This window comes from Balaenoptera physalus, assembly GCF_965194825.1.
Source record: "Balaenoptera physalus genome assembly, chromosome: 21".
NCBI lineage: Eukaryota > Metazoa > Chordata > Mammalia > Artiodactyla > Balaenopteridae > Balaenoptera > Balaenoptera physalus.
In genome coordinates this window covers 18,824,744-18,838,016 of record NC_138902.1, presented here as the reverse complement: position 1 = coordinate 18,838,016, position 13,273 = coordinate 18,824,744, and the positions used below count along the sequence as shown (strand labels likewise).

The following is a 13,273-nucleotide window of genomic DNA, read 5'->3' as shown; positions in this document are numbered from 1 at the left end:
CTAGCATCTCCTTCACGGACGTCATGTCCCTGACATCTTGAAACGGTGGGCAGATGTGGCAGGCTGCCCGTTGTGCCTCTAGCATCCCATCCACTTGTGACATGTCAACGGAAAGTAAAAGGCACAATGTAAAAATTGTGAGTTAAACTTTATTCAGGGACCTTACTGAGGACTACAGCCCAGAAGACAGTCTCTCTGATAGCTCGGAGGAACAGCTTCAAAGACGTAAAGGAGCCAGGAGATTATGAACCTTTTTTGCTATTAAAAACATGTAGTCAAGCATCAATAGATTACTGCTATTGCTATTTCCCATTCTATATATGGAAAGATGCAAGAATCTGGGGTCATATGAAAATTTTCCTTAGAGATGCATCTTAACTATCTAAGGGCCAGTATGTCCAAAGCACAGAATGTTCCCTGGTTTTCTCCATCCTGAATTCCCCTCAGGGTGCACTGTCAGTGAGCAACTGCACTGGCTAATGGCTTGGTCCTTGAAGAACTGGAATGGCAGGCAACATTTTTTCTTTATAGACAGATGTGTCCTCACTCTCTGTCTGTGACCTTCCTCATCCATTTGTACCACGTTAGGGAGAGAAAAGGACAGGAGCGAGAGGGTAAGATGGAGCACGAACACCTCTCTGTAATAACGCCCCACAAAACTGAGGCATTGCAGTGAACCCAGTGGCTGTTCAAACTCCAAAGCGCTCTACTTGACACGTTTTCAGTGTCCTCATTTTACAAAGGGCTGAGCAATTCTATTAATGAGATTAGCTTTGTCTAAACATTAATTAACCTCCAAGAATAGGAACACCTGATAAAAGTGAATCCTCTTAAACCTTTGAGAACCAGATTCCTATCGCTCCATTAAAAGGAGATTTATGCCGACGTTGACACTGGCCCTGCGAGAAACGCGCAGACACAGTCTCAAAATCCTCAACTAATAAGGCAGCTCACTTCCCTTCGTGGAGCACCCAAGGTCACATTTTTAAAATTTATTTTTTATTGAAGTAACATCAGTTCAGAACATTATATAAGCTTCATGTGCACAACCTTATATTTCTACTTCTGTGTACACTACAGCACGCTCCCCACCAAAAGTTGCATTTCCATCTGTTGGTTACAACTTTAAATATTTTCCCAGCATCGTTTTTCCCTGCTTTTCTGTCTTATTACCTTTGAGTCACTGCAGGGGAATAAATCCATAACTTAGTAAGTAGATCTTTTAAAATTTCATTTAGAAACTCCTTAGTTTGGCGTTTTTGGAATTTTTACTAAATTCAAGTATATTTGAGTTCATTAGTACTTGTTTTATTATTGTTTAATTGGATCTATATTTATCCACATTCAAGTTTTTAGAATACTGTCTAAGAAGTGGCCTCATGTTTATTAAGAGGATACAAAATAAAATTATAAAAATCTTCAGCATTTTTAAACATTTTACCACCAAGGATATAATAGAAGAATCTCGATTTCCTAGCCTGTGTGAGGAATGGCCCTTCTGTTCATTTCCTTTGAGACTTAAATGACACAATGTGTTACTTCACCCTGGAAAATCGTGAATGATACATGGCAAAGTGTGTGATGAGTGTACTTTCTCAACCTATATTGTCCTGTGAGGTTCTTTGCTCAAAAAATTGCACTGAATGGGATGCACTCTTCTGTGAAGGACTCATAAACAGAACGATTTCCCAACAATATTGAATCGCCAAAGGGTGAAAACCTGATTATATTCTGATCACAGAAAATAAGTAATGGTTCCTTTTCTGTAAGTGAATGGAGATAAAATGGTTAAAATGTCATCAAACAGCCCTGATCTTTCTCCTTTTATGAAAGCAAAGTAAGAAAGATCAGAGGATAACTTAGAATTTTCCAGAAAGTGAGGAAAGGATGACGGGTTAAAGAAGAAAGAACCCCCAGAAAAAATTATTATAATAATGGGAGAGGCCATGAAAACATCACATGGACATATACAAACACAAAATAATTTGTTTATATCACAGAACAATCAATATTACTGCCTGGAAAATTGATGGTAACCAGATCTTGAACAAATATCATAGAATATTTGGAAAAAAGAGAGAAAACGTGTTAGGCACCAATTGGAGGAAGAGACATTCTAGGAGGGAGGAATAGCAATAAACTGAAACTTTACTGTTTCAAAATCATTTTCTTATTATCTCTTTTATGCTCCAAAAGAGCTATGAAACAGAGAGTTGACTTATTCACTAATCTTGTTGAAGAATGGATTCCAACGGCTTAGTATGGTGTGTAACGTATGACAAGGCTATTGAGGAAAAAGGGAGATAAAAGAAGAAATAAAGCCAGGGCAGATGCTATGTGAAGCTAGGGATAATAAAGCTATTACGATTATTGCTCTGTGACCTAGGAGAGGGTCAAAGGCGTCCTACGTCAACGGTAAAAAGTGGTAGATCCTAGATTAGGTCATTTAACTAGTGTTCTCTCTCTTAAAAGAATCGACAGTTACCAAGGAGGGAGACCCTAACAGTAACAGATAAAATAGTCTGCAAGTTCTCTTAAAGGAATTTAGATTTTTGCAGATTTACTTCTGTATGCTTTTCCTACCACCACCTGAATTACGGTCATGGCACAAAAGTCACATTGCACAAAAGTCACTCTAAGTCCATGTAAAGTTGTCTTATGAAAGAACCTCGTGAAACCGGATTGGTCTAACGGGCTCTCACCTCTGCCTCCATTCTTCTGTGTGTTTCTCCCAGCCTATAGAGTATTTTTGTGCCCTCTCATGAACACAGATGACTCTGTGTAATCCTCCTCGGTGATCTGGTAGCTGTGAGAGCTGTTGCTACTGGGCAAGTCTGGGAAGTAAGCTGGGTGTGGGGTTTGTGATCATGACAAGGAGAGGTGGTAATAATGATACATAAGGAGGCAGCCTGCTAGAGGGGTTAAGAGTGAAGGGCGTGGAATCAGAAGGCTGTATACAAGCCCTGCTTTGCCGTTTAGCGTATGATCCTGGGCAAGTTACTTTTCCCCTCTGCTAGTCTCCTCTTCACGTGTAAAACTGAAAAAATAGCAATAGCTGCCTCATTCAGCAGATATGAGCATTAAAAGAGATAATACATGAAAGCATTTGGAAGAGGGCTTGCTACATAGTAAGCGCTGAAAAGAAGGCTCTATTATTATCGTATAAGTGCTGGAAGTGACTTTCTCTGAAAAAGGGAATTTAAATTGCTTCCCTGGTCCCCTCACCCGATAATTTACAGTAACAATATGGAGCCTGGGCAGGTGGAGACCCTTGTGTTGGAGAGGCGTCTGCCGCTCACCCAGCCCTTCCCGGTGACTAGCAAGGCGGGCGGGCAGCATTTCTCAGAGAATACCGGAAAGAAAAAAAACTTTCTAAAGAAATCGATTGGTTAAAACTTAGCACTCAAAGGCTCCACTTTGAACACAGGTAAAAGCAAAAGCCAAAAGGATCGAGTTTAAAGCACTGACTACAACCAGTAAAGAGGAGCAAAGAGCTTTTTTAAAGAGACTACTCGGCCTGCCCAATATAGTTTCTTCAAAGCAGAAGGCTCAATCAGGACCCGCAAGCTCTTCACACAGCGCCCTCTGCTGAAGCCACAAGCACGGGATTCACCTTCCAGAAAGGACCACAGAGAGTTGACAGGCAAGAGATGGAGGAGGAGGGCGCCAGTGATTCCTCTTCCTACTATAATCCACCTCCTTTCTCTTCTCTCAGCCACGCAACTTCTCAGAAGTCATCTCTGTGTGAAAGCTAAATTATAATGTATTGTACAGTATTATTATTATTTTAAGAGCTATTTTATTACTGTTTTAAGCTCTTTGACATTACCCTATCTAGAGTTCTTTATTTACCTGTATATTTGAATATATAGAAATAATGGGAATTCCCTGGCGGTCCAGTGGTTAGGACTCCGTGCTTTCACTGACGAGGGGACGGGTTCAATCCCTGGTTGGGAAACTAAGGTCCTGCAAGCCCCACAGTGTGGCCAAAAAAATAAAAAGAATATACAGTAATAAGGACTTTGGAAAATGCACTTGCCTCCAGGTGAATTTTCAGTCCCCTAATCATTTTGCTGTAGATTTTTCAACCATGGATTATCCAACGACAAGTTTTAAAATTCTGACTCAGATGGTTGAGGAGGAATTTATGTGGTTTATAAACCACATGAGAAATGTGGCATTTCTTTTTTTTATGTGCATTCTTATTTTTTATTTTATTTTTTTATTATTTATTTTTTTAACATCTTTATTGGACTATAATTGCTTTACAATGGTGTGTTAGTTTCTGCTGTATAACAAAGTGAATCAGCTATACGTATACATATATCCCCATATCTCCCCCCCTTGCATCTCCCTCCCATCTTCCCTATCCCACCCCTCTAGGTGGGCACAAAGCATCGAGCTGATCTCCCTGTGCTATGCAGCTGCTTCCCACTAGCTATCTATTTTACATTTGGTAGTGTATATATGTCAACACTACGCTCTCACTTTGTCCCAGCTTACCCTTCCCCCTCCCCGTGTCCCCAAGTCCATTCTCTATGTTTCCGTCTTTATCCCTGTCCTAGCCCTAGGTTCATCAGAACCAATTTTTTTTTTTAATTCCATATACATGTGTTAGCATACAGTATTTGCTTTTCTCTTTCTGACTGACTTCACTCTGTATGACAGACTCTAGGTCCATCCACCTCACTACAAATAACTCAATTTCATTTCTCTTTATGGCTGAGTAATATTTGTATATATGCGTCACATCTTCTTTATCCATTCATCTGTCGATGGACACTTAGGTTGCTTCCATGTCCTGGCTATTGTAAATAAGTGCTGCAATGAACATTGTGGTACATGACTCTTTTTGAATTACAGTTTTCTCAGGGTATATGCCCGGTAGTGGGATTGCTGGGTCATATGGTAGTTCTATTTTTAGTTTTTTAAGGAACCTCCATACTGTTCTCCATAGTGGCTGTAACAATTTACATTCCCACCAACAGTGCAAGAGTGTTCCCTTTTCGCCACACCCTCTCCAGCATTTATTGTTTGTAGATTTTTTGATGATGGCCACTCTGACTGGTGTGAGATGATATCTCATTGTAGTTTTGATTTGCATTTCTCTAATGATTAATGAAGTTGAGCATTCTTTCATGTGCTTGTTGGCAACCTGTATATCTTCTTTGGAGAAATGTCTACTTAGGTCTTCTGCCCATTTTTGGATTGGGTTTTTTGTTTTTTGACATTGAGCTGCATGAGCTGCTTGTATATTTTGGAGTTTAATCCTTTGTCAGTTGCTTCGTTTGCAAATGTTTTCTCCCATTCTGAGGGTTGTCTTTTCATCTTGTTTATGGTTTCCTTTGCTGTGCAAAAGCTTTTAAGTTTCATTAGGTCCCATTTGTTTATTTTTATTTTTATTTTTATTTCCATTTCTCTAGGAGGTGGGTCAAAAACGATCTTATTGTGATTTATGTCAAGGAGTGTTCTTCCTATGATTTCCTCTAAGAGTTTTATAGTGTCTGGCCTTACATTTAGGTCTTTAATCCATTTTGAGTTTATTTTTGTGTATGGTGTTAGGAAGTGTTCTAATTTCATTCTTTTCCATGTAGCTGTCTAGTTTTCCCAGCACCACTTATTGAAGAGGCTGTTTTTTCTCCATTGTATATTCTTGCCTCCTTTATCAAACATAAGGTGACCATATGTGTGTGGGTTTATCTCTGGGCTTTCTATCCTGTTCCATTGATCTAGGTTTCTGTTTTTGTGCCGGTACCATACTGTCTTGATTACTGTAGCTTTGTAGTATAGTCTGAAGTCAGGGAGACTGATTCCTCCAGCTCCATTTTTTGTTCTCAAGATTGCTTTGGCTATTCGGGGTCTTTTGTGTTTCCATACAAATTGTGAAATTTTTTGTTCTAGTTCTGTGAAAAATGCCAATGGTAGTTTGATAGGGATTGCATTGAATCTGCAGATTGCTTTGGCTAGTACAGTCATTTTCACAATGTTGATTCTTCCAATCCAAGAACATGGTATATCTCTCCATCTGTTTGTATCATCTTTAATTTCTTTCATCAGTGTCTTACAGTTTTCTGCATACAGGTCTTTTGTCTCCTTAGGTAGGTTTATCCCTAGGTATTTTATTGTTTTTGTTGCAGTGGTAAATGGGAGCATTTCCTTAATTTCTCTTTCACATTTTTCATCATTAGCGTATAGGAATGCAAGAGATTTTTGTGCATTAATTTTGTATCCTGCTACTTTACCAAATTCGTTGATTAGTTCTAGTAGTTTTCTGGTACCATCTTTAGGACTCTCTATGTATAGTATCATGTCATCTACAAAAAGTGACAGCTTTACTTCTTCTTTTCTGGTTTGGATTCCTTTTATTTCTTTTTCTTCTCTGATTGCTGTGGCTAGGACTTCCAAACCTATGTTGAATAAGAGTGGTGAGAGTGGACATCTTTGTCTTGTTCCTGATTTTAGAGGAAATGGTTTCAGTTTTTCACCATTGAGAATGATGTTGGCTGTGGGTTTGTCATATATGGCCTTTATTATGTTGAGGTAAGTTCTCTCTATGCCTACTTTCTGAAGAGTTTTTATCATAAATTGGTGAATTTTGTCAGAAGCTTTTTCTGCATCTACTGAGATTACCATATGGTTTATATCCTTCAGTTTGTTAATATGGTGTATCTCATTGACTGATTTGCATATATTGAAGAATTCTTGCATTCCTGGGATAAACCTCACTTGATCATGGTGTATGATCCTTTTAATGTGCTGTTGGATGCTGTTTGCTAGTATTTTGTTGAGGATCTTTGCATCTATGTTCATCAGTGATATTGGTCTGTAGTTTTCTTTTTTTGTGACATCTTTGTCTGGTTTTGGTATCAGGGTGATGGGGGCCTTGTAAAATGAGTTTGGGAGTGTTCCTCCCTTGCTATATTTTGGAAGAGTTTGAGAAGGATAGATGTTAGCTCTTCTGTAAATGTTTGATAGAATTCACCTGTGAAGCCATCTGGTCCTGGGCTTTTGTTTGTTGGAAGATTTTTAACCACAGTTTTAATTTCAGTGCTTGTGATTGGTCTATTTATATTTTCTATTCCTTCCTGGTTCAGTCTCGGAAGGTTGTGCTTTTCTAAGAATGTGTCCATTTCTTCCAGGTTGTCTGTTTTATTGGCATAGAGTTGCTTGTAGTAATCTCTCATGATTCTTTGTATTTCTGCAGTGTCCATTGTTACTTCTCCTTTTTCATTTCTAATTCTGTTGATTTGAATCTTCTCCCTTTTATTCTTGATGAGTCTGGCTAGTGGTTTATCAATTTTGTTTATCTTCTCAAAGAACCAGCTTTTAGTTTTATTGATCTTTGCTATTGTTTCCTTCATTTCTTTTTCATTTATTTCTGATCTGACCTTTATGATTTCTTTCCTTCTGCTGACTTTGGGAGTTTTTGTTCTTCTTTCTCTAATTGCTTTAGGTGTAAGGTTAGATTGTTTATTTGAGATGTTTCTTGTTTCTTGAGGTAGGATTGTATTGGTATCAACTTCCCTCTTAGAACTACTTTTGCTGTATCTCATAGGTTTTGGGACATCGTGTTTTCATTGTCATTTGTTTCTAGGTATTTTTTGATTTCCCCTTTGATTTCTTCAGGGATCTCTTGGTTATTTAGTAGCATATTGGTTAGCCTCCATGTGTTTGTATTTTTTACAGTTTTTTTTTCTGTAATTGATATCTAGTCTCATAGCGTTGTGGTTGGAAAAGATACTTGATATGATTTCAATTTTCTTAAATTTACCAAGGCTTGATTTGTGACCTGAAATATGATCTATCCTGGAGAATGTCCCATGAGCACTTGAGAAGAAAGTGTGTTCTGTTGTTTCTGGATGGAATGTCCTATAAATATCAATTAAGCCCATCTTGTTTAATGTATCATTTAAAGCTTGTGTTTCCTTATTTATTTTCATTTTGGATGATCTGTTCATTGGTGAAAGTGGGGTGTTAAAGTCCCCTACTATTATTGTGTTACTGTCAATTTCCCCTTTTATGGCTGTTAGCATTTGCCTTATGTATTGAGGTGCTCCTATGTTGGGTACATAAATATTTACAATTGTTATATCTTCTACTTGGATTCATCCCTTGATCATTATGTAGTATCCTTCTTTGTCTCTTGTAATAGTCTTTATTTTAAAGTCTATTTTGTCTGATATGAGAATTGCTACTTCAGCTTTCTTTTGATTTCCATTTGCATGGAATATCTTTTTCCATCCCCTCACTTTCAGTCTGTATGTGTCCCTAGGTCTGAAGTGGGTCTCTTGTAGACAGCATATATACGGGTCTTGTTTTTGTATCCATTCAGCCAGTCTACGTCTTTTGGTTGGAGCATTTAATCCATATACATTTAAGGTAGTTATCGATATGTATGTTCCTATTACCATTTTCTTAATTGTTTTGGGTTTGTTATTGTAGGTCTTTTCCTTCTCTTGTGTTTCCTGCCTAGAGAAGTTCCTTTAGCATTTGTTGTAAAGCTGGTTTGGTGGTGCTGAATTCTCTTAAGTTTTGCTTGTTTGTAAAAGTTTTAATTTCTCCCTTGAATCTGAATGAGATTCTTGCTGGGTAGAGTAATCCTGGTTTTAGGTTTTTCCTTTTCATCACTTTAAATATGTCCTGCCACTCTCTTCTGCCTTGCAGAGTTTCTGCTGAAAGATCAGCTGTTAACCTTATGCGGATTCCCTTGTATGTTAGTGGTTGCTTTTCCCTTGTTGCTTTTAATATTTTTTCTTTGTATTTAATTTTTGATAGTTTGATTAATATGTGTCTTGGCATGCTTCCCCTTGGATTTATCCTGTATGGGACTCTGCACTTCCTGGACTTGATTGACTATTTCCTTTCCCATGTTAGGGAAGTTTTCAACTATAATCTCTTCAAATATTTTCTCAGTCCCTTTCTTTTTCTCTTCTTCTTCTGGGACCTCTATAATTCGAATGTTGGTGTGTTTAATGTTGTCCCAGAGGTCTCTGAGACTGTGCTCAATTCTTTTCATTCTTTTTTCTTTATTCTGCTCTGTGGTAGTTATTTCTACTATTTTATCTTCCAGGTCACTTATCCGTTCTTCTACCTCAGTTATTCTGCTGTTGATTCCTTCTAGAGAATTTTAATTTCATTAATTGTGTTGCTCATTATTGTTTGTTTGCTCTTTCATTCTTCTAGGTCCTTGTTAAGCATTTCTTGTAGTTTCTCTATTCTATTTCCCAGATTTTGTATCATCTTTACTATCATTACTCTGAATTCTTTTTCAGGTAGACTGCCTATTTCTTTTTCATCTATTTGGTCTGGTGGGGTCCTACCTTGATCCTTCATCTGCTGCGTATTTCTCTGTCTTCTCATCTTGCTTAACTTACTGTGTTTGGGGTCTCCTTTTCTCAGGCTGCAGGTTTGTAGTTCCCATTCTTTTTGGTGTCTGCCCCCAGTGGGTGAGGTTGGTTCAGTGGCTTGTGTAGGCTTCCTGGTGGAGGGGACTGGTGCCTGTGTTCTGGTGGGTGGGGCTGGATCTTGTCTTTCTGGTGGGCAGGGCTGTGTCCAGTGGTGCGTTTTGGGGTGTCTGTGAACTTAGTATGATTTTAGGCAGCCTCTCTGCTAATGGGTGGGGTTGTGTTCCTGTCTTGCTGGTTGTTTGGCATGGAGTGTCCAGCACTGGAGCTTGCTGGCCATTGGGTGGAGCTGGGTCTTAGTGTTGAGACGGAGATCTCTGGGAGAGCTCTCGCTGATTGATATTACGTGTGGCTGGGAAGTCTCTGGTGGTCCAATGTCCTGAACTTGGCTCTCTCACCTCAGAGGCTCAGGCCTGACACCAGGCTAGAGCACCAAGACCCTGTCAGCCACACAGCTCAGAAGAAAAGGGAGAAAAAAAAGAAAGAAAAAAAATTTTTTTGAATTAAAAAAGAAATTAAATAAAATAAGATAATTACAATATAAAAATTAAAAAAATATTAAAATAAAAAAGTAGTTTAAAAAAAGAAGAGAGCAACCAAATCAATAAACAAATCCACCAATGATAACAAGCGCTAATAACTATACTAAGATAAACATAAAAATCAGAAACAAGTCAGTCGAAGACAGCTAATCCCAAGTCTACAGCTGCTCCTAAAGTCCACCACCTCAATTTTGGGTTGATTCATTGTCTATTCAGGTATTCCACAGATGCAGGGTACATCAAGTTGATTGTGGAGATTTAATCCGCTGCTCCTGAGGCTGCTGAGAGAGATTTCCCTTTCTCTTCTTTGTTCGCACAGCTCCTGGGTTTCAGTTTTGGTTTTGGCCCCACCTCTGCATGTAGGTTGCCCTCAGGCTACTGTTCCTGCCCAGACAGGACAGGGTTAAAGCAGCGGCTGATTAGGGCGCTCTTGCTCACTCAGGCCGGCGGGAGGGAAAGGTATGGTAGTTAAAATTGGAATGCGGGGCGAGCCTGCGGCGGCAGAGGCCTGCATGACGTTGCAATAGCCTGAGGCACGCCCTGTGTTCTCCTGCAGAAGTTGTCCCTGGATCACGGGACCCTGGCAGTGGCGGGCTGCACAGGCTCCTGGTGGGGGGGCGGGGTGTGGATAGTGACCTGTGCTTGCACAGGATTCTTGGTGGCTGCAGCAGCAGCATTAGTGGTTCATGCCCATCTCTGGGTTCCAAGCTGATAGCCGCGACTCGAGCCCCTCTCTGGAGCTCAGTTAGGCAGTGCTCTGAATCCCCTCTCCTTGTGCACCCTGAAACAATGGTCTCTTGCCTCTTAAGCATGTCCAGAGTTATTCCCGGACTCCCTCCCAGCTAGCTGTGGCGCACTAGCTCCCTTCAGGCTGTGTTCACGCAGCCAACCCCAGTCCTCTCCCTGGGATCTGACTTCTGAAGCCCGAGCCTCAGCTCCCAACCCCTGCCCACCCCAGCGGGTGAGCAGACAAGGCTCTCAGGCTGGTGAGTGCTGGTCGACAACGATCCTCTGTGTGGGAATCTCTCTGCTTTGCCCTCCGCACCACTGTTGCTGCGCTCTCCTCCATGGTTCTGAAGCTTCCTCCCTGCCCAACCCCAGTCTCCGCCAGTGAAGGGGCTTCCTAGTGTGTGGAAACTTTTCCTCCTTCACAGCTCCCTCCCAGCGGTACAGGTCCCGTCCCTATTCTTTTGTCTCTGTTTTTTCTTTTTCCTTTTGCCCTACCCAGGTATGTGGGGCTTTTCTTACCTTTTGGGAAGCCTGAGGTCTTCTGCCAGCATTCAGTAGGTGTTCTGTAGGAGTTGTTCCACGTGTAGATGTATTTTTGATGTATTTATGGGGAGGAAGGTGATCTCCACATCTTACTCCTCCGCCATCTTGAAGGTCCCTTTATGTATTACTTTCTTAGGTCAGGGAGGAAGCCAACTGGGAGATACTCCATGCTGTTGGTTAGCTGACAGTCTCCATGCTTTTGATTTAAAACAGAAAGATAGCAAAGATGAAGCCCAACCCTGTAGAGACTGGTTTGTATTTTTCCTCTAGAAGAAAGAATAGCAGATGCTTTCCTAAGTAGTTTAGAGCAGGGTGTACATGCAGCCCCTCCACAGGTTGTGAGCCAGGCTGCCAGACCTGGGTGAAGGGTCTAAAAGCCCAGAAGGTTGTTCTACCCAGATCGTGGTCTCAGCACAAGATTATAGGAGCAGGGGTGATGAAACTAAAGAAATTGCTGTCCATAGCATCCATTTTCATTACTTTTAACAAAAAGCTTTTAAAAATCTAGAAGACTAAGGCATGAGATATGTTAGGATGCATTCAGCCCCAGAAATATACTAAAGCCTATACATTATACAGAAGCCTGCTTATACAATTTTACTAAGTCCAGAAAGTAAATGAAACTTGATCATCACTCCTGTTTTCTCTAGAGAGAATTAGACTGGGTTTTTCTGATAACATCCACCCTTCTGATATTACTTTATATCTTCTATTCATAGTCAAGCTCTCTGGAAATCGTGATGGAGAGGTTCCGGTTTATCAGGTTTACCGCCCAGAGAGGTAGATGGTGAGCAAACAGCCTATCCTCATCATGCTGTCATCAGCATTTTTCACCCGGGATCTCTTTTCTTTTTAATTTTTTTTCCTCTCTTATTTAGAGGCTATGAAGGTTCCAAACTTGGAAATAAAGTTTAATATGACAGACCTGCAGGTAGAACATTTGGAGAGCTTTTTCATTTCACATGTGATCAGTTAGGGAGCTGTTCATCTACTTCTATAATCCACCAGGCCACAGCCAGGATGCTACCTTCTCAGAATGACATCTTTTCAGGTCTTCAAATTCTAATACGGCCATGTGCCATTCATTGTCTCTCTCTCTCTCTCTCTCTCTCTCTCTCGTCCTCTTTCTCCCTCTCTCTCTCTAAGAGCTAGTTAAGCATTCACTAGAAGTGTAATAAAGGAGATGAATACCAGCCCATTCTAATCACTGATGCTCAGCTCTGGCTCAGCTTTTGAAAAACCATCTCCTTCCTTCTCCTTTGCCAACAGCCCCACCCAACCAGCATTTGACTCATTTGAAACAAATAGATGGCACATTTCATTCCATTAAAAAAAGTAAAAAAGGAAACAGTCACTTATTGTCCTTAAAGCTTCTGGTTTTGCTGCCTATGAAATCCCATCACTGTCTAGAATCCATTTGCTTTCCCATGTTCCTAGATTATTCCAAATCTTCTCTTATCTACTGAAATCCACAACTCTGCCACCATCCTTACTCCCAGCTGATGACATTACTTCCTACTTCACTCAGAAGTGACCTTCCACAGACTCTCACAGCATATCTCCTGCCTTCCCACCTGTTAGTGGATCAACTTGTAAGTTCCTATCTAAAGCCATGCCCTCCACATGGGTACCAGGTCCCATGTCCTCCATCTGCTCCAGAACTTCACTCCTGAATTCTCCTTTCGCTTCTATGTCATCTATTTTCAGTCTCTACTGGATTATTCCCATCAGCATACTTAGGTGCAAGTCCTTCTCTCATCTTGGAAAAGAAAAGGAAAAGGAAGGTTGACTCCCCTTACCCCACCAACTTATACCTAATTCCTTTGCTCCCCTTGGTAGCAAATCTCTTTGAAAGAGTTACCTATACTTTCTGTCTCTCATTCCTCTCTTCTTATTATCTCTTAAACCCACTCCAGTCATCTCTGTATGAGATGCTGAAGCAGTTCTCAACTCAACACCAAGAGGTAGGGCAATGGGGTGAAAGAAAGTAAGCTCTGGAGCCGGCCTGGCTGAGTTCGAATCCCCACTCTGCCACAGTCCAATCGTGTGAATTTA

The 13,273-nt window shown here is 40.5% G+C and overlaps 1 protein-coding gene across 4 annotated transcripts in view; it reads right to left on the bottom strand.

The window, feature by feature from the left end:
• FUT10 (fucosyltransferase 10) overlaps nt 1-13,273 on the bottom strand; it is a 259,413-nt gene that overhangs the window by 102,237 nt on the left and 143,903 nt on the right. For 3 of the 4 annotated variants that reach the window (XR_014258324.1, XM_082444662.1, XM_082444654.1), the window contains one exon: nt 5,387-11,414. Coding sequence is in view for 2 of the 4 variants with exons in the window: in XM_082444654.1 (XP_082300780.1) it covers nt 11,343-11,414 (72 nt within the window). In the remaining 2 variants the exon portion in view is untranslated. Of the gene's footprint in view, nt 1-5,386; nt 11,415-13,273 lie in introns of those variants that run through there. The other variant, XR_014258323.1, reaches the window with a different exon arrangement.